Genomic DNA, 26,447 nt, shown 5'->3' with positions numbered 1-26,447 from the left:
GTGCCCTTAATCGGTATCATGGAATGTTGCTACTATTTGGGTTTTTGTTAGGTACTTGTAACCTGGATTGGCCACTGTGAAGGCAGAATACTGGGCTAGATATATCTTTTGTTCTGACCCAGTAAGCCTTGGTTGGAACACATGTGCTAGTAGCAAAGCAATTTTCTAAAAGCTAAGTAATCCTGAATGGTATATCCCAGACCCCACTCATCCAACTCTTCTCAATAGCATGGTCTACTTTCCGCAGAACCCTCAACCGGATGCTACTAAATCTCCCATCCACTAAAGATCTTCACTATAAACGAGTTTTCCACTCCGTGCTTACCTTCCTAGAAGTCAAAACTTGGAATGGCCTTACAGAAAAGACCAGAACTGAACCTTGTCACATCATCTTCCGAAGAAAACTGAAAACCCATCTGTTTCATACTTAATCTCCTTTACCCTCTCTTCTCTCCCTTTCCCTTCCTCCTCTCTCCCCTCTTTTTCTCTCCCCTTCCTCTCCCTCTTACCTATCCACCTCCTCTCTCTCCCTCCTCTTTCTCTCCCCTCTTACCTCTCTTTACAGTCACCTTGAGCCTGTATAGGTATGAGTGACGCACAAATAGAAGATTAGATTAGATTTTGCTTTAAGCACAGAATCTAATACTTTCTATTTTCCCCCTCAATCTTCTACTCTACTTCTAGCTAGTAAAACAAATATATACATATAAAAAAAAAATATATATATATATATATATTTTTTTTTTTTCCCCTTTACTTTTTGGAAACTTTGGTTCTCATCTGCTTGATTCTCTGTTTAATTAATGACTTATAGTCCCACCCACCCTCCCTATATCCCACCCACACCTGGGTTTGCTACTGACATATAGACAACCCAATAATCAAGAATGCTTCTTATATTCTTATGTACTACTCCAGATGCCAATAGTCCATAGTAGAAAGAAGACAATTAATGCTGCTATCCTAATGTCACATGAGGCTTGTGAGTACATGCCCAAGTCATCAAAGTTCTAGCCCAGTGGTTCCACTGCATGCAGATTTTTCTCATGCATGATCGATGTCCAGAAAACATGGCTGACTGGGGATCCCCCAGGACAGGTGTAGAACTACTATACTAGCCCATGTTTGATAATTATTGCAGGAAATCCGTAGGTATTAATTTGGCCTTTATATGAGTACCAGAGTTGGTAGCAATGTTTCTGCCTACTTCCCAAAGTAAAGATAAGCCTGGGTTAGAAGTCAGAGAAGAAAAAATGGTAAAACTAGAGGGCATAATTTGAGGTTACAGAGAGGAAAACTTAGGAGCAATATTAGGAAATTCTTCTTCAGAGAGGGTGGTAGATGCCTGGAATGCCCTCCTGAGGGCAGTGGTAGAGAGGAAAATAGTGATGGAATTAAAAAAAGCGTGGGATAAAAATAGAGGATCCCTAATTAGAAAACGAAGGATGTAAATTAAAGAACTAAGGCCAGTATTGGACAGACTTGTATGGTATGTGTCCCACAGGCGGAATAGAAATCCGTAATGTAATGTAATGTAATGATTCAATATAGGATGGGCTGGGGTAGGCATCAATGGGAACGCCACTAATTTAGAACTTGAGGATGTTACTGGCCAGACTTTACGGTGGACACCTGGAATGCGCTTCCAGAGGGAGTGATAGAACAGAGTATGCTATTGGGTTTCAAGAAGGGATTAGATGATTTTCTGAAGGAAAAGGGGATTGAAGGGTATAAATAGAGAATTACTATACAGGTCCTGGACCTGATGGGCCGCTGCGTGAGCGGACTGCTGGGAACGATGGACCTCTGGTCTGACCCAGCAGAGGCATTGCTTATGTTCTTATGTCCTGCAAACAATGGGATGGTTGGATAGGCTGGCGTGAGCTTGGATGGTAACTTCAGCATTTAGAACTTAGGACAATACCATACTTTACAGTCTATGGCCCAGAAATATCAAAGAAGAGACAAGTTAATTTAATCATGTATTTTTTAATGGGTATAACTTATGGGCAGACTGGATGGACCATTCAGGTCATTATCTACCGTCATTTACTATATTACTAGGTTAGATGTAGCTCTACTGGGAGAGAGTTCCAGAGGGTAGGGAATTGTTACTGGTGTTTTGATGAGTTTGAGATCACTTGATTTCTTTCAGTAGAGAAATGATTAGCCTAGGAATGTTTTGCCATTTGAAACAAATAAGAAATGCCTCTGATTTGTTATGGATGCTAAGAATGTACACATATAAATTTTTTTGTTCATTTTGGGGCCATTTTCTAACATTTTTATCCAATTGGGCATTTTTTTTCCAGTTTCCAACTTTGTTCATAAACCTTTCTAAAATATGCTAGAACTTTTAGGGACAATTTTTATAAAATCATTTTCATATATACTGTATGTGGGCACAAAAAGTATGTAAAAGGGCTTTTCTAAACTACCACCTGACTTAAAAACATCTTGTCAAAAAGTTGCATATGTTGCTGGTAGGTTTAGCTAGGAAGTGTGGCCCGAGTGGAGGGTAGGCAGAGTTCACAAATTTACATGCTAATTATATGTAGGAATCTGTGGAATTATATACAAGCAATGTGCACAGAAAAATCCCTTAGGGTCCACCAATGGTGTTATACTTTGGGAAGTATTGAAAATCTCATTGGTAATTAAGAGAAAATGCATTCTGGGGATCTCAAAGACCATATCCTAAATTCATGGAAATGGGAATGTCATGGTGTCTGATTGCTTGAATTACCAGAAAAAGGAGAAGAATGAACTGTAGAGGGAAGATTAGAAATATGAATTGGAAACCCCAGATTTCTAACTTTGTCTCTAACCTTTAGGCCCTGTCCACTGTGCAAGGAAGAACCTTCCAGCTACATGTCTTGAAACATCAGGATAGCTGTGTTTGTTAAACCAGCACACACAATAAACCTACAGAAATTCTAAAAGCAGCCAGAAGTGTCACCCAGACCTCTGGCCTGCTGTGGGGTGTGCCAAGAGCAGGGTATTCATTCTGTCTTCTTCACAAAAGACAGAGAAAAAACTGTGTCTCATATTTATCTTTTACATCTGGACATCCTGATAATTTTTCTATATCAATAAAATCTTCAGTAATATCATAAGGTTTGGAGAGAATAATTTGCATTCAGCAAAAAAAAAAACCAACCCAAAACCTATAAGTTGTCATCTTTGAACAGATATCTAATCTTTCACCTCTTAAAAAATATCAGAGACCAGTCAGCCACCTACCCCATTCCTAATGAGACTACCACAATTATAAGTTCATCTATGTTACTGTGGAACTGCTGAATTTTACAGTATGTTAGAGTGGAAAAGAGAAAGAGAGAAAGAGAGAACTGTAGCAAGTTCTTCAATCAAGAGTGAGAAGAATGTGTGTTATAGAGTTAAGAGAAATGATAGCGTAAATAGATACTGTTTCAAGTCTCACGAATTGCTACAGAAAGTCGCGGCAGCCATTTTGTCAGTGAGATTCTGCAGGCAATAGCATAAGAGAATTGCTCCTATCTCGACTCATCCTGCTGGACCACCAGTAATTAAGGTAGGCCCAGGGGGTGGGAGATCCTCCGAGGGAAGGAGGGAGGGGCGCTTGGTGATTCTAAGGCAGGGAGGGAGGGAGAGGGCACACATTAATTCTACAGCAGGGAAGGAGGGAGGGGGCACACATTGATTCTACAGCAGGGAGGAAGGAAGGGAGGGAAGGAAGGTGCTCACAGTGATTCTACAGCCAGCAGTCAGCTGGGACAGGACCCGACACCTCACCTCAGGGGAGGGAGGGATAGCCCCATCCCAATTTGCTTGTTCTTGTTGGACCTGGGAAGAAATCAGTAATAGGTTCGGGAGAGGCAGGTAAGTGTACAGTTGGCAGCACTTGAATATAAACCTTCAGTTTATATTTAAGATCCCCCCCCCCTTTTTAGGGAAAAATGTTATCTCTGTTTATATTTGGATCAATATATATTTGAGTATACTGTATATACTGTAAGAACATTTATATAATATGTAAACTGTTTTGGTTCTAACCACTGAAAGGCAATATATTAAATCCCACCCCTTTCCCTAAGGATATGGCCTGATTTACTATGGCGTTTTACTATTCCATATCCATGGGCAAAACATTACTAATTCAGACCCTTACTTGCCTGAAAATGAAGGAGAGATAATGGAGATGCTACTGACATTCCTTAATACAATTGCAGATTTCCAAATTGGAGAGAGAGAGCCATGGATGGGGATATACTGTTCATTCTGCATTGGTGTAAAATGTTTACACCGTAGAACTTATTTCAAGAAGGTTTGAACTTTTATACTAATATAGGACTTCAGGTCATTGTAACACAGAATGTGCTGATGTACAGTAATATAATGGAATGGGCTTGTTATTTTTGGAACGGCAGTCTTTAGCGGGATAATACAGTAGATGTGCCTAAGGGAAGTATTCATTTTATTACCTACATATCACAAGAAAAAGGCTAAATCTGCTTGGTGTTTTTATAAATAGAATGAACTTCCCAACTGCCTAATATAAGGTGTTCGTTCTTTTTGGTAAAAATTGCTTACCGTGTATTTCAAGACTTATTAAGCACAATGCAGTGGTGTGCAGTGATATTTATAGCAGGGGATTCAGTATATGAGCTAAACCAGGGCTGACCAACCTTGGCCCTCACCAAGTAAGGTTTTCAGGATTTCCATAATGAATATGTGAGATCTATTTGCATACAATGAAGGCAGCACATGCATATTCATTGGAGAAATCCTGAAAACCTGACTAGATTGCTAAAATCTAAATACACCACATCTAGCATGCTCCTTCTACCCAGTTCTCTGTCCACCCAGTCAAAGAAATTGATCAGATTTGTCTGACAAGACCTACCTCTAGTGAATCTGTTGTCTCTGGTCCTGTAAACCCCAGGATTCCAGAAATTTCATCATTCTGTTTTAAAAGTGTTTCCATTAATATGCTTACCACAGAAGTCAGATTTACTGCTCTGTAACTCCCTACTTCTTCCTTACTTCCACTTTTGTATAGAGAGACCACATTCGCCCTTCTCCAATCCTGACTCTAGAGAAGTGTTAAAAAGGTCAGTCAGTGGAGCCACCAGAGCTTTCCTAAATTCCTTCAGCAGTCTCGGATGTACACCATCTGGCCCCATCACTTTGTCTACCTTTAATTTAGCAAGCTCCTTACAAACACAACTCTGAAAATCGATCAGGGTCCACCACTCCTCCATTCCTATTTGCATTTGTCTTCTGTGGTCTTGCTCCCGGCTCTTCAGCCATGAACATAGAACAGAAATATTTGTTAAGAAATTAAGCCTTTTTTTAATCAGCTTCTACATATTCCTCCCCCTTCACTTTGGAGTCTCACAATGCCACTTTTGCACTTCTTCCTATCACTGATATATCTAAAAAATGTCTTGTCTCCCCTTTTTACCATGTCAGTTATTTTTTCTTCCATTTGTATCTTTGCTTTCTTGACTACTTGACCAGCCTTTCTTAACCTTTCCAGATATTTTTGCCTGTCTTCCTCTTTCTGCGATCTTTGGTAGTTTATGAAATCTAACCTCCAATTTCTTACCTTCTCAGCTATTACTTTTGAGAACCAAAGTGGCTTTCTTCTCCTCTCACAAAAAGGGTTGTCACCTTTACAATAACAACTTTCAGTTTTGTCCACTGCATTTTTACTCCTTCCAGATGTTCCTATCCATACAAAAATTCCTTGACATAATCCCCCATCCGAACAAAGTTAGTTTTTTAAAGTCTAGAACCTTTACTTCTGAATGAGCCCTCTCTGTAGCCATCTTAATATTAAACTGTACCATGCAGTGATCACTGGATGCCAGATGATCACCCACTGTAACATCAAAAACACTTTCCCTATTTGTAAGTACTAAGTCCAATATGACACCATCCTGCATGGGTTCCATTACCAACTGCTGGAACAGTTCTCCTTGTACAGAATCCAGGATCTCCCTACTTTTAGAAGAACCCTGCAATAGGAATACCCCACTCAACATTCAGCATGTTAAAATCACCTATTAGTAAAACTTCCCCTTTTTAGATATATTCTGAATGTCTACTATTAAATCTCTGTCCACTTCTTCCGTCTGAAGGAGGCTTGATTATCACACAAATGTAAATATATTTACTATTCCCTCTTTCCAAATTGATCCACAGTGCTTCTTCCTTGCCCTACAGATCCTGCAATTGTGTGACTTTAATATGATCTTTAACATATAACACTTCTCCCCCTCCTTTTCTTCATACCCTGTCTTTCCTGAAGATCTTATAACTATATCCTATATAACTATATAACTATAACTATATCCTATATAACTATATAACTTATAACTATAACTGGTTTAACTATATCCAACTCATCTTTCATCACAGCATCTAGATCCAAAATCTTATTTCCCATACTTCGAGCATTAGTATATACTGCTTTACAGTTCTAGAGACTGCACCTTCAAAAAGATATAAAAAGGATGGAGTCGGTCCAGAGGAAGGCTACTAAAGTGGTGTGTGGTCTTCATCATAAGGCATATGGGGACATACTTAAAGAGTTCAAAAAAGCATTGGATGAACAAAGAGGCTCTAGTATCAGAAAATAATAGCAAATATTGAAGTACTAAGGTCAGTACTGGGCAGACTTGCACGGTTTGTGTCTGTATATGGCCATTTGGTTGAGGATGAGCTGGGGAGGGCTTCAATGGTTGGGATGGGCTGGAGTGAGCTTTGACGGAGACTTCAGTAGTTGGAAACTAAGCACAGTACTGGGCAGAGCTTTGGATTTTTGCCCAGAAATAACTAAGAAGAAAATTTTTTTAAAATTAAATCAGGTTGGGCAGACTGGATAGACCATTCGGGTCTTTATCTGCCATCATCTACTACTGGTGAGACCTCATTTAGAATATTCTATACAATTCTGGAGACCGCACCTTCAAAAAGATATAAAAAGGATAATGTTGGTCTAGAAGAAGGCTACTAAAATGGTACTTGGTCTGCATCATAAGGCATATGGGGACAGACTTAAAGATCTCAATATGTATACTTTGGAGGAAAGGTGGGTGAGGGGAGATTATAGAGACATTTAAAAACCTATGTGGTGTAAATGCACATGAGTCGTGTCTCTTTCATTTGAAAGGAAGCTCTAGAACAGGGGTGGCAACACTTTTTGGGCTTGCGAGCTACTTTTAAAATGAACCAAGTCAAAATGATCCACCAACAATAAAACAAAAACAAACAAACCACAAAGCACACTGAAAGGCAGAGAAAATGTTAATTATCATTCATAGTCTGGGGTTTTTTCAAAGAGGTCAAGGCAGATGACTCAATGCAATGTCACCTCAGTAACAAACATACATGAATAGACAAATATACCCCCTCCCTTTTTACTAAACCGCGATACCAGTTTTTAGTGCAGGGAGCTGTGCTGATTGCCCCACGCTGCTCTCGACTCTTAGGCTCCCTGCGCTAAAAACCACTATTGCGATTTAGTAAAAGGGAGCCATAGTGCAAAATATAGACAGCAGATATAAATTCTCAAAACGGACACATTTTGATCACTAAATTGAAAATAAAATCTTTTCCTACCTTTGTTGTCTGGTGATTTCATGAGTCTCTGGTTGCACTTTCTTCTTCTGACTGTGCATCCAATATTTCTTCCCTTCTTTCAGTCTCCTGTATGCTTCCTCTCCGCCAGACCTCATTCTCTCCATCAACTTTTTCTTTCTTTCTCCCTGCCCCCTTCTTTCTTTCTGTCTCCCTTTCTTTCTTTTTCTCTCTCCATGCCCCCTTTCTTTCCGTCTCCCTGTTCCCCCTTTCTTTCTGTTTCCCTTCTTTCTTTGTCTCCCTGCCCCCTTCTTTCTGTCTCCCTGCCTGCCCCCTTTCTTTCTCCCTGCCCTCCCCCAAGCCACTAGGTTTTCCACCACTGCAATCAGGGAACAGGCCCCCAAGCCACTGGGTTTGCCACTGCTTCCACGATCGGGGAACAGGCCCCCAAGCCACCATCGCCCCAAGCCCTCCCTGCAGAAGCATCACACTGACCAGCATTCCCCTCCCCGACGTCAATTCTGACGGAGAGGAAGTTCCGGGCCAGCCAGGCAGCGATTGGCTGGCCCAGAACTTCCTCTCCGAAGTCAGAATTAACATCGGGGAGAGGAATGCTGGTCGGTCCTAGACTTCTTCAGGGAGAGCTTACTTGATAAATTGTAGTTCTGTCCTTCTTCCCTCTTGTTTCTGTTTGTTTTTTGAATTGTTTTGAATGTTTTGAATTACGACTGTTGTTTCCAAAGGATGTATAGTTACCCCCATATACATTTTTAACATAATGTTCACCACCTAGAAGGTTGATTGGACGGTTTATAAAATTTCTGAATAAACTTGAAACTTGATCGGCCCGTTAGATTGGGATGGCAACATGAGTCTATCACGGAGCCTGGGATGGGCTCCACGATCAACTTGCATTGCCTTCCCGATCTACCGGTCGATCACGATCGACGTATTGGGCACCCCTTCTCTAGAATGAGAGGGCATAGGTTGAAGTTAAGAGGTGATAGGCTCAGGAGTAATCTAAGGAAATACTTTTTTACTGAAAGGTTGGCCGATGTGTGAAACAGTCTCCCAGAAGAGGTGGTGGAGGCAGAGACTGTCTGAATTCAAGAAAGCGTGGGATAGACACATGGGATCTCAGAGAGAGGGAGATAATAGTTACTGTGGATGGGTAGACTGGATGGGCCATTTGGCCTTTATCTGCCATCATGTTTCTATGTTTCTATGAACAAATATTGGAAAACACAATGTTCTTGACTTTCCTTTATTTCTTCAAATGTGTTTTCAAACAAAATAAACCTTGTTCACATGGATCATATACAAAGGTAAAACGGACCCGTTACGGGCCATGTTTAGACTGACATGCCTTCCTCAAGGGTCCAATGAAATATGATTCATGTACAAAATGGTGGAGATAACTTTCCAAATTCTGAGAGAAGGGAATTACTTCTTCCTCCTTCTTCCCTGAGGATGAAAAAGTAATTCCCTTCTCTCAGAATATGGAAAATTATCTCCACCATTTTATACATGAATCATATTTCATCGGAACCTTGAGGAAGACGTATCAGCTGAAAGATGGCACATGTCGGGTCTGTTTTACCTTTATATATGATCCATGTGGACAAGGTTTATTTTGTTTGAGAACACATTTGAAGAAATAAGGGAAAGTAAAGAACATTGTGTTTACCACAGTTTGTTTTTCTTTGGATTGCTCCTTTTCCTGTGGAACATTGGGTCTTCTTGTTTTGCTTTTTACCATTTTCTATATTTCTATGAAATAGAACCAATTTAGAAGATCACTACATCTAATACTCCAGAAAAGCAAGAAAGAAGAGTTTAATGGCCCCAACATATCACTTCTCACCCCCAGACAAAACAGCACTAATTGGCTCAGATATCAGTTAAATTGTGCATGCAAATTGGGTGCACAGCAATATTTACATGCACAGTTTTGAGTGCCATACATAGAATTAGGCTGATAGCCCCTAAATGGCGCTATATGTTAGGCAGTGGTAAGCACCCTACCACCTCCAAGAAAGGACACCATAATCTCACCTACAGAGGTATCTAATGGCACCTAAGATCAAAGCAGGTGTGGTTTATGCTGGAAATGACCTTAGGCACTGCTAGGTGCTTCTGTAGACGTGATTTACATCAAACATAGGCACCAGAAATGTAGACCTACAAAACCCTGGTCTACATTACCAGCTCCTATGATTAAAGGTAGCCATAATTCTCCAAACACAAAACAGCAGTCTCCAAAAACAAGATTGCCAAAGTTCCTTACAAAGAGACCGACAAAAAGGCAAGAACGGTCAAGAGTTCCAAGAGTGGTAGCAGAACAGCGCACACCCCGACAGTTAAATGAACCGCAAATAAAGATTAAAACACTATGAGAAATTTTGTAAGGTTTAGGAACCCTCAGTGTGAAGGGTCAGCGATGGGAGCTCTGCTCCAACACTTCACACATCAAGGTGGTGCCTATAAGACCACCACCTACACACCATCATAGGGAACCTAAGTGTGTTTTTAAATCAAGATAACGCTACCACCAAAAAAAGTGTGAAATAAACACAGGTGAAAACAATTACAGCTACCACTCTGGGAACCCCCCCAGCCAACTCCCAAGAATTGAAAACAGCAAACTTAGCTTCATTAAATCTTCATCCGATGTCCGGGGGAAACAGGACCGGGCAGATGGAATGCCACAGAACCAGGTTCAACCAAGCCTGGTTTCGGGAACAAGTCCCTTCCTCAGGAACCCATAATTACCCAGAGTTCCCAGAGTGGTAGCTGTAATCGTTTTCACCTGTGTTTATTTCACACTTTTTTTGGTGGTAGCGTTATCTTGATTTAAAAACACACTTAGCTTCCCTATGATGGTGTGTAGGTGGTGGTCTTATAGGCGCCACCTTGATGTGTGAAGTGTTGGAGCAGTGCTCCCGTCGCTGACCCCTCACACTGAGGGTTCCTAAACCTTACAAAATTTCTCATAGTGTTTTAATCTTTATTTGCGGTTCATTTAACTGTCGGGGTGTGCGCTGTTCTGCTACCACTCTTGGAACCCTTGACCGTTCTTGCATAATTCTGCAAACAGCATCATAGCTTGATTGACATGCGATTGGCAGTGGGTTTATTGGTGGCCACAATGTAGGCATTGTTTGCAGAATCTGGCCTCTAGTGCCTACATGCGTACTACTTACATAATGCAAGTTACACATCTGCAGTTAAACCAGGCTTGTGTAACTGTGGGCACTAAAATGTTAGCCATGCTGATACTAGGTTAAGCAAGAAATTTTAATCTGGGCATTCAGGTCCTGTTATTCAACAGGCTTTCACCACTCAGCATCAGAGCATCTATAAAGAGGTGCCCTCAAAGCATGTCCCCCTTTCTGTTATTCATATTGTACACTGCCTTGGGAGATACTCTTTCAAAAGATCAGGTAATAAACACCTATTTATTTATCTGCATTTTCTTACCTACTTCCCATGTAGCAATATTATTTATTCACTTTTCTATATTGTTCTCCCAGGGGAGCTCGGAATGGTTTACACAAGTTTATTCAGGTACTCGAGTATTTTTCCCTGTCTGCCCTGGCAGGCTCACAACCTATCTAATGTACTGGGGTAATGGGGGGATTGGGGGATTAAGTGACTTGCCCAGGGTCATAGGGAGTAGCTTAGGTTTGAACCCATAACCTGAGGGCGCAGAGGCTGTAGCTTTAACCACTGCGTCACACTCTCCCCTATTTAGGTTGATTACATAAATCACATATTCATATTGTGAGAAGATATTTTGTTGGAAGATTTTTAACATATCTTTTTTTTTTAATTTTTTTATTTATAATTATACAGTCTTATTTTACAAGAATTAATTCTTGTTACATTGAATACAGGGAAGAAAATTTTAACACAATAATACTTTTACAACAATCATCATAGTGATAAACCCCTTCTTAGACCACAATAAACAGGGGGTGACCAAAATTAAAATTAGAGAGAAATTTAGAGGAATAGTACAAAGAAGAAAGGCATAATGTATCTAGCGCCCATTACTATTATTATCCCTTAATCCTTAATGATCTGCTTAACATCTAGAAATTCCTTCAGATGGTTAGGAGAGAAAAAAACATATTTAACACCTAAGTACCTAACCAGGCATTTGCAAGGATACACCAATAAAAATGTTGCTCCAATATTTATAGTCTGTTGTCGCATTGCAAGAAATTCTTTCCTCCGTTCTTGTGTAGTCTTAGCTACGTCAGGATATATCCATATTTTCCGTCCCCCAAATAATTTTTGGGAATTTTTGAAAAACAATTTCATAATCATATTCACATCCTGTTCAAAGACAAATGATACTAGTAATGTTGCTCTGTCCATTTCAGATGTTATCGTTTGTTCCAGTAAAGCCGTCACATTTGCAAAATCTATCACATTTGTCTCTCCTTCTCTTACTTTCCCAATCTCATTTCCATTTGCCTTTCTGTTTCCGTCAGGCATCTTTTTATTTGGTAGGTAATAAATTTTGTTAATTGGAGGAATACAGTTTGAAGAAATTTCCAAATTCTCAATGAAGTATCTTTTCAACAAATCAATAGGTAACATTCCTGAAGTTTGAGGAAAATTTAGAAAGCGGAGGTTCAAACGCCTATTAAAATTTTCAAATTGTTCTAGTTTCTTATGAATGGTGGAGCTATCTTTAATTGAAGCCAATTTGAATTGTTGCAATTGTTGTATATCCACCTGCATTTGCTTGGCTTGGCCTTTATATTCTAACTTCATAGATTCAACTGACCCAGTCAATAATTCCAATTTATCATTTAATTTTGTTACCTCTTCAGTTGATTTTTCAATTTTCCCTTCCATCCTCTGCAGCAATTGCCAGATGCTATTCATGGAGACCTCTGTCTGGGAGAGAGAAAGATCCCTTCTCTCTGCTGTTGTTTCCATCTGCCGTTCCGCCGAAAACGCTGTGCCCTCGCCGGGAGACCCCACGCTTTCACTTCCGGAAGCGTGTGTCTCTCGCCACAGCGTTTCGGCTGTTGCCGGACATGGAGGCGTCATGGGAGACGAAGGAGACAGCGATGTCTCAATGCCCGAAAGGGCCAGTGACTCCCTCCCGTCACCGCCCAACGCCGAGCTCTCCTCTCCAGCTTGTGTGGGCGCCGGAGAAGGCGCGAAGAAACGATCCATCGTCTGTTGAATCGGGGTGGACGTCAGGGCCGACGAGGCAAAGACCCTAAGCACCCCTTTCCTCTTAGAAGGCATCAATATCAGGTATAATGAAAATACAGGCTAGGAGGTTGTTATCAGCGTCTCTCGCAGCTTCTCTACATCGCCGCCATCTTGGTCGCCCCTGGGAGGCACAATCCCGATTTTTAACATATCTTAATGTTTACAATTAAAGCACATTAGGCGCAAAACCTAAGTGTCTTCAATACAAAACTTCTCTGATAACAGTTGGAAGCATTCCTGATTCTTAGGGAGGGCTGTAATGTATGTAATGCAGAGCAAAGTTCTCTGCCACACATTAAGTGCAGGTCAGATAACACAATACCGTTAGCTAAGTCTTGTGAACTGCAGTTAACAGCACTGCAATGGCTGCCACATTAGTAGAATAAACAAAAATTAAAGACCATTTACAAAAAAATAAAAAATGTTTGCTCGGGGCCAACGCGGCTATGAAGATTAAAAATAAGTGTTGCTCAAGCCACTTCCCTGAAGCAGCGGGTGATTTAAGTTTGTCCCGCGAAACTAAGACCTTGTCGGATAATGGTCACAAGCAATGACGCTGGCTTTTACATTGAGCTACTCGAGCTAAGTATTTGAAAAAGCATATATAATATTGATTGAACCAAACTGAACGCTACAAGTTTAAATTAATTGAACGTCTTTTAAAATGAACTATTGAAAAAGCTTATAAAACATTGATGGAAACTAAATTGAATGCTACAAGTTGAAACAAATTGAATGTTTTAAACTGAATTTAGTTTGAATTGAAGAATTGGACTATTGAAAGTTTTATACCATTTTTATAATATTTATAGTATTCACAGCATTTGAGAACTTTCCACTACGCACTTTAATTATTTCAAGCAGTATAAGCACTTTTCAACCGTTGATGAAATGGAAGGAGGTGTAAGATATATGAATTAACAAAGAAAATGATATGTTTAGAAATTTGAATTGTGAGGAAATGAAATAGAATGAAATTGAAGAAGGATTCTGGATGAGATAATCCCGAAGGAGCAAGATTGGATGAATTGAGATCTAGCATGAGTTGGTTTTGAGTTTCAAAGATGGCATGCTGATTCATCCAAAGTATTTGTGTACTCCATACCAAAATAATAAATGTAGTTTTTTTAAATGTAAAAATTTTTTAAGGATTAAAATTATTTAAAGAGTAGGAATAAAGTTTAAGTATTTGAAAAAAGTAATGCAGTCTAGTTTAAAAAGTTAATTAAGTATTTAATAAATTAAATTAGTTGGTCGGGAGGTGGGGTAAATAGCCAGTGATGTTATAAGGAGGCAAGAGAATAATTCACTCTTCTATTGAAGTAATCCCAATTTAGGAAATATGTACTCCTAAGTCTGAGGCTTGTCCCCGTTGAATTTAAATTAGTTTAACTTGATCAAAGGTTAAAACTCTTAACTAAATAAATTTAATGAAAAGTTGATTCTTTCAGTAAATTTAGAAACAGTGTTCAGATCATTGATTGAAGCATGTCAATTAAGTGTGGAATTTTCAAGTGTGGAACTCCAAGCTGCCATGAAACTCTTATTCCTGCAGAAGAATACTCCAAAGGAAATCCATGAATGTATGATGCAAACATTGTGGAGTATCAAGAAGTGGTTTGCAAACTTTCAGCATGTAGATAACATAAGAACATAAGAATTACCGCTGATGGATCAGACCAGTGGTCCATCGTGCCCAGCAGTCTGCTCAAGCGGCGGCCTCCAGGTCAAAGACCAGTGCTCTAAATGAGTCCTGCCTCACCTACGTACGTTCCAGTTTAGCAGGAACTTGTCCAACTTTGTCTTGAATCCCTGGAGGGTGTTTTCCCCTATAACAGACTCCAGAAGAACGTTAAAGTTTTCTACCACTCTCTGGGTGAAGAAGAACTTCCTTACATTTGTATGAAATCTATCCCCTTTCAACTTTAGAGAATGCCCTCTCGTTCTCCCTACCTTGGAGAGGGTGAACAATCTGTCTTTATCTATTAAGTCTATTCCCTTCAGTATTTTGAATGTTTCGATCATGTCCCCTCTCGGTCTCCTCTTTTAAAGGGAGAAGAGGCCCAGTTTCTCCAATCTCTCACTGTACGACAACTCCTCCAGCCATTTAACCATTTTAGTCACTCTTCTCTGGACCCTTTCGAGTAGTACCGTGTCCTTTTTCATGTATGGCGACTAGTGCTAGATGCAGTACTCTAGGTGAGGGTGCACCATGGCCCGGTATAGCGGCATGATAACCTTCTCCAATCTGTTCATGATCCCCTTCTTCATTCCTAGCATTCTGTTCGCCCTATTCGCCGCCGTCGCACATTGTGTGGAAGGCTTCATTGACTTGTCGATCAGAACTCTTTCCTGGGATGTCTCTCCAAGTACCGCCCTGGACATCCTGTATTCATGCATGAGATTTTTGTTACCGACATGCATCACTTTTCACTTATCTACGTTGAACCTCATTTGCCATGTCGATGCCCATTTCTCGAGCTTGATTATGTCACGTTGCAGATCTTCGCAATCCCCCTGTGTCTTCACTACTCTGATAACTTCGTATCGTCCGCAAATTTAATCACCTCACTCATCGTACCAATGTCCAGATCATTTATAAAGATGTTGAAGAGCACAGGTCCAAGCACTGAGCGCTGAGGCACCCCACTGGTGACGCTCTTCCAATCTGAATTTTGTCCATTACCCACGCTCTTTGTTTCCTATGCTCCAGCCAGTTTTTAATCCACGTGAGTATTTCACCCTTGATTCCATGGCTCGCAATTTTCTGAAGAAGTCGTTCATGTGGAACCTTATCGAACGCCTTCTGAAAATCCAGATATACAATGTTGACTGGGTCGTCCTTGTCTATCTTCCTGTTTACTCCCTCAAAGAAGTGCAATAAATCTGTCAAACAAGATCTGCCTTTGACGAAACCGTACTGGTTGGTCCTCATCAGACCGTGCCCGTCAAGGTGATCAAAGATGTGGTCCTTTATCAGCGCCTCTACCATATTTCCCAGTACTGAGGTCTGTAGTTTCCCGGATCTCCCCTCAAACCTTTTTTGAAGATCAGTGTAACATTTGCCATCTTCCAGTCTTCTGGAATCTTTCCCGATTTGATCGACAGATTGGCTATTAGTTGAAGCAGTTCAGCTATAGTCCCTTTCAGATTTTGAGACTAAACATGCAGCAAGGTTTGGGAGGCCTCAAAAGGTGTCAACTCCTGAAATTGTTGACCATGTCCAAGACTTTATTTTGGCAGATTGGCAAATATCAACTAAAACAATTGTTGAGACATTACTGATATCCTTGGAATGGTGTTGGATGTTTAATCCAAGAGCAGCTGGGTATGCAGAAGCTGTCAGCCAAGTGGGTGCCCAAATGTTTGAATGCTGATGAGAAACGATGTCAAGTGGACACTTCCAAGTTGATTTTGCAGCATTTTCAGCAAGTTGTGCCAACAGTCCATGCAATGGCGGCACTCAGGTTCTCCAAGACCAATTAAATTCAAGACCCACAGTGTTTTGGGATCAGGAAGGGGCCAAACAATTAATGCAGAATACTACTGTAACTTGCTGTGACAATTAAAGGAAGCATTGAAAGAAAAAAGGAGAGGGAAGCTGCGGAAAGGAGTTCTCTTTAGGCAAGACAATGTATCTCCTCACAAGGCTGGCAAAATGATAGATGTTTTGATGCAATTGGGGTTTCAGTGCATAGACCATCTATTTTACTCACCAGATCTTGCTTCATCCGACTATTTTCTGTTTCCAAACCTTAAAAAGAGTTTGAAAGGGTGGCAATTTGAGTGATTTGGAGGTGATTGAAGCAGCACAACAGCATTTCAGTGACCAGAGTATTTTTTGGAAGGGTTACAGAAACTTAAAACACGATGTACTAAATGTGTTGAACTTAGGAGTGACTATGTGGAATAACTTGTAAGTTTCATGGCTCCATATCATTGTCTTCTTGGTTGGGCTGACAATTTTCAGCACCCCTCATAAATGTAGGCTCCCAGTTATAGAACTGCTCTTTTAATACCTCAATATCAAGTTTTCAAGTTTTATTTAAAATTTGATATACTGCTTTAAATAAATTGTCTAAGTGGTGTATAATATTAAGAATATTAAAATCCAGGGGAGGACATTAGATAACAAGACTTTACTAACTTACAAGATACAAATTGGATTGGGGGACGTACAATTTATGATAGGAAAGAAAGAACGTAAAAGGTCAACACACCGGGAAGGGGATATGTTCTTCCTTCTATATGCGATCTAGCATCTACTATAGCCTTTTCTGCCGTCATATTCTATGTTTCTATAAGTCAGGGGGTGGGTCATTAGAGTGGGCAGACTTGATGGGCTATAGCCCTTTTCTGCCGTCATATTCTATGTTTCTATAAGTCAGGGGGGGTGGGTCATTAGAGTGGGCAGACTTGATGGGCTATAGCCCTTTTCTGCCGTCATATTCTATGTTTCTATAAGTCAGGGGGGTGGGTCATTAGAGTGGGCAGACTTGATGGGCTATAGCCCTTTTCTGCCGTCATATTCTATGTTTCTATGTTTACTTGTCATATGCATCCTTAAAGAGGAAGGTCTTTAAGTTATTTTTGAATTTGTCCAGTGAGATTTCTTCTCGAAGGTGAGGGCAGAGAATTCCATATTGTTGGTGCAGTAACCAAAAAGATTTTCTTTCTGGTGGTGTAATAGAATAAATGCCGCAGGGAAGGGACCACCAGAAGATTCTGGTTGTTGGATCTTAGTTTTCTAGTTGGGCAGTATGAGATAAGAAGTCTATCTATGAAGCCTGGGGTATGTGTTAACTTTTGTTTTGAAGATAAATAGTGAGATTTTATATGTGATTCGATGATTGATTGGGAGCCTGGCTTTGAAGGTTAAGGAAAATAAAATCAATAATGCAGTTGATAGCACTGCCAATGACAGCACAAGTGCTTTTGAGCATTGACCAGTAAGAACTTAGCAAGGTTAAAACTAACATTTAAATCCCCTCAAGATATAAGTAATAAATACCTCCATGTGCAATCAATGCTCACAACAGTGTAACCAGCATATGGTTGGCAAAATGACCATTCTTTCAAATGACAAGAGGAAGCCATTTTATCAAATGCAGCTCCACTGGCTAGACTAGCACAAGAAAAGGCTCAATTGTAAGTCAAGGCAAGCTTTATTTCCTACCGGCTGGTAGTGTTTTGAAATCGACTCTCAATCATTTGTTTAGATGGCTTCTAAACAAATGATTGAAAGTCGATTTCAAAATACTGCAACTATAGAAACAGAGCATGTACGTTCATACCTGACTTGGGCCGTAGTTACCAATCTGTTCTGCTGCATTACTGTGCTAATACTGCTAGTGTATGTTATTATAATACTACATGTCTCCTGTAAACAGTAAAATAAAAATAAAAAAGAATTGGCCAAAACTTTTAACTTCCGGTGAGAACAAAAACTGGCTTGTAATAATAAATTAACTGGAACTTTGAAAGTTTTAATAAATTTAAATTTAGATTTGAAGGGACATCAGTACGGGCCTCTATAAACTTTAATCCACCTTAAGCCCCGAGCAGGAACTCATGGGTGACTAGCACCAGACTGAAGGTCTCAATGAGCCCTGCTCCGTACATCATTATGTCCCAAAATTTCCAATAGTGAAAAACTAAGACAGAAAAAACCCAGTATGAGTTCAAGGCCATTTATAAAATTTGGGCATGTGCACAAATTGTGTGTACAAATTGTGGGGGAGTGTGTGGCACAGTGGTTAAAGCTACAGCCTCAGCACCCTGGGGTTGTGGGTTCAAACCCATGCTGATCCTTGTGACCCTGGGTAAGTCACTTAATCCCCCCATTGCCTCAGGTACATTAGATAGATTGTGAGCCTACTGGGACTGACAGGAAAATGCTTGAGTACCTGAATAAACTCATGTAAACCGTTCTGAGCTCTCCTGGGAGAATGGTATAGAAAACTGAATAAATGAGCCTGTTATGGCAATAATTGGGCACTAACAATCAATTACTGATGCTAATCAGCAGCAATTTAGATTTACCTGCTTATATCGCTAAACAATATTCTATGTAAATCCTTTAGCACGCAACTGAAAAGGGGGCATGATCATGGGAGGGGCCTGGATGAGTCAGGGGTGTTCATTTAAGATGCATGCACTACCACAGAATGTAGGAGATCCGTGCCTAATTTAGGCATGAGGGTTTACACAAGGGTTCAGTTGGTATAAAGCACTAATTCCATAAACTGCATCCAACTTGAAGCGCCGTTTATAGAATAGTACTTAGCATTTATATTTGCTTTTGGCACCAAATATGGGTTTCATAGACTGAATTTATTTCATAGTGGCCAACTCAAAGGATGCATGCTCATAGAGGGGTTGGAAGCATGTCTTGCAGTTGCGTGCGTAAGTTGTAGAATAGGATAACTTATGCGTGGAATGGTCAATTGTAGGCGTGAGCATTTACACCTTTGACATGGCACAAGTGCTCATATCTAAAGTCAGGAGCATGCGTGCTGACGTATGCGCTATTCAATATTGGCAATTTTGTGCGCAATTGCCATTATAGAATTGCTGCTTATCATTAAGATTTTTGGCACCATATCTTGAATCTACCCTACAGTATATAAATGCAAGGGGGCAGTCCATAAGTCAGCATGGTTGGGATATGGTCGTTCCTCCTACTCCTTTATAGACGCTATGATCATCCTTGCCAAATTTATATGACCACAGAGACACCAGGTCTATAGCAGGATAAATAAATGTAAAATTTACCAATGTTAGGTTACACTAGTATTTTATAACCGATTCTGGGCATCTAGACACTGCAGTTATAGAGTAAACTCTCAGCTTGTGACGTCCTGGCACCCAAAATGAGGCATTCACTTATAGAACTGATCCTAGAGCTAGCATTAATGTGCATTAGAGAATGACATTGGGACACATTTGTTCCAGTTGGATCTCAATATCCCTGTCCCCATGAGTTCTGGCACTATCACTGTCCCATTCCACTCAAGCCTTGAACACTTACATTTTTAAAGTGTTTGAGGCTTGTGCAGATGAGGACTGAGCTTGCAGGGACAGGGACAGAGCTCGCAGGGATGGGATGAGGATAGAGAGATCCCACAGGGATGGGGAAAATTTGTCTAATGTGCATTAATGGCACATAATCTGGATTCATATTTTAGCACACAAAAATGTAACCTAATGGTTTATATATGTTATATTTTTTAAAATAGGGCATGGTTACAATAAAAACAGATATGAATGTATTGAACAGTACCTTAAGACAGGTTATGCTACTAGGCCTATGAAAATAAACCAAATAATAGTTTAAAAAGCACAATGAAAAATGAATAATACTTACAACCATACCATTTAGGGCCACCCAACAATCTGGTGGGAAATCCTGAAGTAATGGAACTAAGAACTGAAGGCAACCATCCCAATGACAAAGAAGCAGCATCATTCCAATTAGATTAAAGATTCTCACCACTGCACTGGCCAGGTCATAAGTCATATGGAAAATCTGTGGAGAAAAAGGAGAATGAAATATCATTTTTTAAATCAGGTGTTGTTCACTGCTTCTGGTATTTATTTAAACAATTTTATATTTCGCTCTATCAACATTTCTAGGTGGATTTCAACAAACAAAGGCCGTTCTTTAAGAGATTTCAGTCAACTAAATTGAATGATGTACAACCTTTCTAAAGCTATGGTCATATTATTATAATTTATTTTATACTTATTTAGACTGTAATTGCAGGGTTATTTTCCTTTTTGACCCATACGTAAGTCACATTGAACCAAACTTGCTTCTAGAAATAAAAATGGAATAAAATTGTCAATAAATGAAATGAAATTTAAGCACATTTTATTTTTTGTGTCATAAGAAAAATATTTTGATTTATTGTTTCTATGCTTTTCATAATATGATAGGTTGGAAAGAATTCTATAAAAGGGATTCATATCTGAATATAGATTTTTTTTTAAAAAGGCCTGAGAATTCACCAGACTTGGCATGCATTGATGACAATACTCGGGTCTGAAAACCAGAAGCAAAGGGTCCTATTCAGAGATTAGAATCTTCCAAATATCCACATTTCCTTCAAGAGCAAGCTTTTAGAAATGGCTGACTAGGGTTCCATTCTCCCTACCTAATCAAACATATATGCTTGGGATATGGGTAATCCCCAAAAATGGTTAAGTTTGTGAACATAAGAACATAAGAACATAAGAAATGCCTCCGCTGGGTCAGACCCGAGGTCCATCGCGCCCAGCAGTCCGCTCACGCGGCGGCCCAACAGGTTCAGGACCTGTGCAGTAAATTTCTATCTATACCCCACTATCCCCTTTTCCAGCAGGAATTTGTCCAAACCTTTCTTAAACCCCAGTACTGTACTCTGCCCTATAACTTCCTCTGGAATTGTATTCCAGGTGTCCACCACCCGTTGTGTAAAGAAGAATTTCCTAGCATTAGTTTTGAATTTGCCTCCTTTCAACTTTTCCGAATGCCCTCTTGTTTTTTTATTCTCTGAAAGTTTGAAGAATCTGTCCCTCTCTACTCTCTCTATGCCCTTCATGATCTTGTAAGTCTCTATCATATCCCCTCTTAATCTTCTCTTTTCTAGGGAAAAGAGTCCCAGTTTTTCCAATCTCTCAGCATATGAAAGGCTTTCCATCCCCTTAATCAGTCGTGTTGCTCTCCTCTGAACTCTCTCGAGCAATGCCATATCCTTCTTAAGGTACGGTGACCAATACTGGACGCAGTACTCAAGATGTGGGCGCACCATTGCCCGATACAGCGGAAGGATAACTTCTTTCGTTCTGGTTTTAATACCTTTCTTGATTATACCTAGCATTCTATTTGCTCTCTTAGCGGCAGCTGCGCACTGTGCTGTCGGCTTCATTGTCATGTCTACCATCACCCCCAAGTCCCTTTCTTGGGCACTCTCATTCAAAAACTTCCCTCCCATCGCATAATTATACCTCGAGTTTTTGCTTCCCACATGCAATACTTTACACTTCCCAACATTGAATTTCATCTGCCATCTCTCTGCCCATTCTCCTAGTTTGTCCAAGTCTCTTTGCAATTCTTCGCAGTCCTCCTTTGTCCGAGCTCTACTGAATAGTTTGGTGTCGTCCGCAAACTTTATTATCTCACACTTCGTCCCTGTTTCTAGATCATTTATGAATATGTTAAAAAGCAGTGGCCCGAGCACCGAGCCCTGCGGAACACCACTCGTGACCTTTCTCCAGTCTGAGTAGTGGCCCTTCACCCCTACCTTCTAACCAGTTTCTGATCCATCTATGCACGTCTCCGTCCACCCCATGGTTCTTCAGTTTCCGGAGTAGACGTTCATGAGGCACCTTGTCAAAGGCTTTCTGGAAATCTAGGTATATGATGTCTATGGGGTCTCCTCTGTCCATTTGTTTGTTAATTCCTTCGAAGAAGTGCAGTAAGTTAGTCAGGCACGATCTTCCCCTGCAGAAACCATGTTGGCTGGTTTTCAGAAGTTCGTTTCTTTCAAAATGTTCATCGATGTTTTCTTTTATCAGTGCTTCCGCCATTTTCCCCGGAACCGAGGTCAGACTCACCGGTCTGTAGTTTCCCGGGTCCCCTCTTGATCCCTTTTTAAAGATGGGCGTTACGTTGGCTATCTTCCAATCCTCCGGAATCACACCTGTTTTCAGAGATAGGTTGCAAATTTGCTGCAGTAGTTCTGCTATTTCTTCCTTTAGTTCCTTCAGAACCCTTGGATGGATTCCATCCGGACCCGGCGATTTGTCAGTTTTTAGTTTTTCTATCTGCCTGCGCACCTCATCAACGCTCACTTCCATGGATGTTAACTTTTGTGCTTGATTTCCCTTAAAGATTTGTTCAGGTTCCGGTATGTTGGTTGTGTCTTCGCTTGTAAATACCGATGAAAAGAACATGTTAAGTCTTTCTGCGACCTCTTTCTCTTCCTTCACCGCTCCCTTCAGGTCTCCGTCGTCCAGTGGTCCCACCTCTTCCCTAGCCGGCTGTTTCCCTTTAATATATCTAAAGAACGGCTTGAAATTTCGTGCTTCCCTGGCTAGCCTCTCTTCATACTCTTTTTTGGCTTTTCGAACCACACGATGACATTCCTTTTGATACTTTCTGTGTTCTTTCCAGTTTCCCTCAGATTTGTCCTTCTTCCATTTTCTGAATGAGTTTTTCTTATTGCCTATCGCTTCCTTCACTATTTTAGTTATCCACGCCGGGTCTTTTGTTCGACTCTTGTTGCACCCTTTTCTGAATTTGGGGATATACAGATTTTGCGCCTCGCTCACTGTATTCTTGAAGAAGGACCAGGCATGTTCTACCGTATGCCATTTTTTGGAAGTGTTCCTAAGTTTCTTCTTTACCATTCTTCTCATTGCTTCGTAGTTTCCCTTCTTGAAGTTAAAAGTTGTCGCTATGGTTCTCTTTCCTTTCAGTATTCCTATTTCCACTTTGAACTTGATCATATTATGATCGCTGTTTCCCAACGGTCCCACCACTTCCACTTCCTTTGCAGGTCCCCTTAGCCCATTTAGGATTAGATCCAGAGTGGCATTTCCTCTCGTCGGTTCTCTAACAAGCTGCTCCATGAAGCAATCTTGTACAGCCTCCAGAAAGTCTGCCTCCTTGGCGCATCTTGAGCTTCCAAGACTCCAGTCTATCCCAGGGTAGTTAAAGTCTCCCATAATAACTGTGTTACCGCTTTTACATTCTCGCTTCATCTCGGCTTCCATTTCTTCATTGATTTCTCCGGTTTGCCCGGGTGGACGATAGTATAGACCTATCTTTATTTCAGGCCCTTTCCTTCCTGGTATTTTAACCCATAGCGATTCTAGCTTGTTGGCCGTCTCTGCTATGTCCATTCTTGTCGATTGTATGTTTTCTTTTATGTATAGTGCTATTCCTCCGCCTTTCTGTCCTAATCTGTCTCGGCGATAGAGTTTGTACCCCGGCAGTGCTGTATCCCATCTGCTTTCCTCATTCCACCATGTTTCGGAGATTCCAATGATGTCTATGTTCTCTGCAATAGCCATGGCTTCTAATTCTCCCATTTTGTTTCTTAGGCTCCTTGCATTAGTATATATGCAATTTAGCTCCTGGATTTTTGTTGCCTTCATTTCCTTTCTCTGTGTTTTGGTCATTAGATTCTTCTCTTTGGTTGTGATCTTTCTAATCTCCTCTCCTTTGTTTGTCGACTCCTGTAATTTGTCCCTTGTCTCATCCCAGCCTTTTATCTCCTTAGTATCTTCACAAGATACCTTTTTCCGAATCATCGACGCTTGGTCGACTGTCGGCTTTCCCCTTCTTGTTAGTTTAAAGCCTGTTCTATTCCTCTCTTGATGTTGTTTGCTAGAAGTCTAGTTCCCTCTGCGCTCAGGTGAAGTCCATCTCTCCTGTAGAGCTTGCTCTTGCCCCAGAACGTCGTCCAGTTCCTCACGAAGTGGAATCCTTCTTCCTCACACCATCTCCTCATCCATGCATTTATTGATTGTAGTTCCTCTTGCCTTTTCACATCTGCCCTCGGCACTGGTAGGATCTCTGAGAACGCTATCTTCTGGGTCCTCATCTTCAGCTTCATTCCCAGAATCTTGAACTGTTCTATCAGTGTGTTTCTTCTATAGTCCCTCCTGCTGACATCGTTCGTCCCGATGTGGATCATTACTGTAGTCTCTTCCGTCTCCGCTCCTTCCAGGATCTTTCCAATTTTGTCCACGATGTCCTTGGCTCTCGCTCCCGGGAGGCAGGTCACCAGTCGGTTCTCTCTTCCTCCTGCTATGTGGCTGTCCACCTGCCTCAGGATCGAGTCCCCCACTAGGATCGCTGACCTTCCCTTCTTCAATGTTCGCTTCGGTCTCAGGTCGATGTCCTCGGTATGTTTCTCTCTTTCTTCCTCTGGGCATCGACTGGTCAATTTCTCGCCTTCTTGCGTTTTTTCTCCGTCGGTGTCTTCTTTGTGGTCTTCAATTTCTTGCTCTCCCTTCGATGTTGCTGTAACTTCTTCTTTCATCTGAAGTTCGTTCTCTTCCACCCTCTTTCTGTATGCCTCTTCAATGAATTTCTCGAGTTCCCTGACTTCCTCCTCGATGTGCCTCTCGCTCCTGAAGTCTTCAGTTGTCCTGATTGGGTCGTCCGTGGTGTAAAGTCCTTCTAGCTCCTGTATCCTGTCCTCTAGTCGCTTGACTTCCTTCTTCAAGCTTTCCAGCTCCTGACACCGACCGCATACATACGACTGTCTCCCCGAGGGGAGGTAGTCATACATATGACAGTCGGTGCAGAACACTGGAAAGCTCATCTTCTGGTTTCCCTCTGCTTCCATAGTTGTTCCTACTTTAATATAATTAATATAACACTTAAGACTACGTGTTCCTTTTGAGCCTGCTTCTTTCTGCACCTGCTTTTTGCCTTATTGCCTACTTCTTGTGTGTGCTGTGTTTGTTCTACCTTACCTTACTGTTGCTTGTGTGTGTTCGTTCCTTCTGCGCCTGCTTCTTCTGTACCCTTCAGGGCGCCGAGCGGCTGGGCGCCGCTGGCTCCTCCCCTTTAAGGGGGAGTCTGGCGCTGCCTGTGACGCGTGGGGGGGGGGCGGAGCGAACTCTCGCCGCTACCCCGAGCCTGCTGTCCTCCTGACTACTCCTGACTACAGCTTCTCACCGACGCTGCCTGCCTCCTCTCAGTGCAGTGAATAACAACCGCTTCCTGCTCCCCTTCTCAGCTCTCTCTTCGGCACCGCGTGTGCCGCGCTGGCTCCTCCCCTTTAAGGGGGAGTCCGGCGCTGCCTGTGATGCGTGGGGGGGGCGGAGCGAACTCTCGCCGCTACCCCGAGCCTGCTGTCCTCCTGACTACTCCTGACTACAGCTTCTCACCGACGCTGCCTGCCTCCTCTCAGTGCAGTGAATAACAACCGCTTCCTGCTCCCCTTCTCAGCTCTCTCTTGTGCTGGTTTAAAAATCATTTTCTCAATGTTTGTTTGCTTCACATATTCATTCTTTAAGCTTCCACTCTTTCTATGCATACTAGTACATTTCTAAGCAAGCAAAACAATTATACACCTGTCTTTCACCAAGAGTGCCTCTTTGCCCTTGAATTCCTGCATATGAGTGGGCAGAGTAGTGTTGGCGATACAGGCAAATGATCCTATCCCCTTCTACTACTTGTCTGTTCCTTTCCCTTTACTGTTTTTCTCTCCTTCTCTTTTATATACATTACTAGAGTGGTTTGAAAATTTTGGTAAAAAATAAAAAAGCAAGTAAACAATGCAGTCTCAATTGAGAGCTAAACGCATAGGCATGGATTCTATAAACGGCGTCCAACTGCTGCCTAATCAGCCAATCGGGACACACGTTTCCTAAAAAATACCTCCTGAGGCAGGCCACCTACATTGGAGGCACCTCCAGGAGCCTAGGGAGGCGCGCAAGCCCGCCACCTAAGGCTAGGCATGAGCGTGGTTTTGCCCAGAAGTAGCCTTAGGTGGACCTAGGCGGCCGTATGCCGTCTCCCTAGGCCAGAGGGAGATGTGTACAATGTAGGCCAGCAAAATGGCCTACAAAATGCTGGCGTACATTATAAGTATTTTATATATATTTAAAATTATTTATAGCCCGCTTATCCACAAATCTAA

The 26,447-nt window shown here is 41.3% G+C and overlaps 1 protein-coding gene across 2 annotated transcripts in view; it reads right to left on the bottom strand.

The window, feature by feature from the left end:
- HCN1 (hyperpolarization activated cyclic nucleotide gated potassium channel 1) overlaps positions 1-26,447 on the bottom strand; it is a 619,095-nt gene that overhangs the window by 281,326 nt on the left and 311,322 nt on the right. For both annotated transcript variants that reach the window (XM_033931614.1, XM_033931607.1), the window contains exon 3: positions 20,171-20,332. In XM_033931614.1, the coding sequence (XP_033787505.1) occupies positions 20,171-20,332 (162 nt within the window). The remainder of the gene's footprint in view (positions 1-20,170; positions 20,333-26,447) is intronic.

This window comes from Geotrypetes seraphini, chromosome 1, assembly GCF_902459505.1.
Source record: "Geotrypetes seraphini chromosome 1, aGeoSer1.1, whole genome shotgun sequence".
Taxonomy (NCBI): domain Eukaryota; kingdom Metazoa; phylum Chordata; class Amphibia; order Gymnophiona; family Dermophiidae; genus Geotrypetes; species Geotrypetes seraphini.
This window is presented reverse-complemented; position numbering and strand designations above follow the sequence as displayed.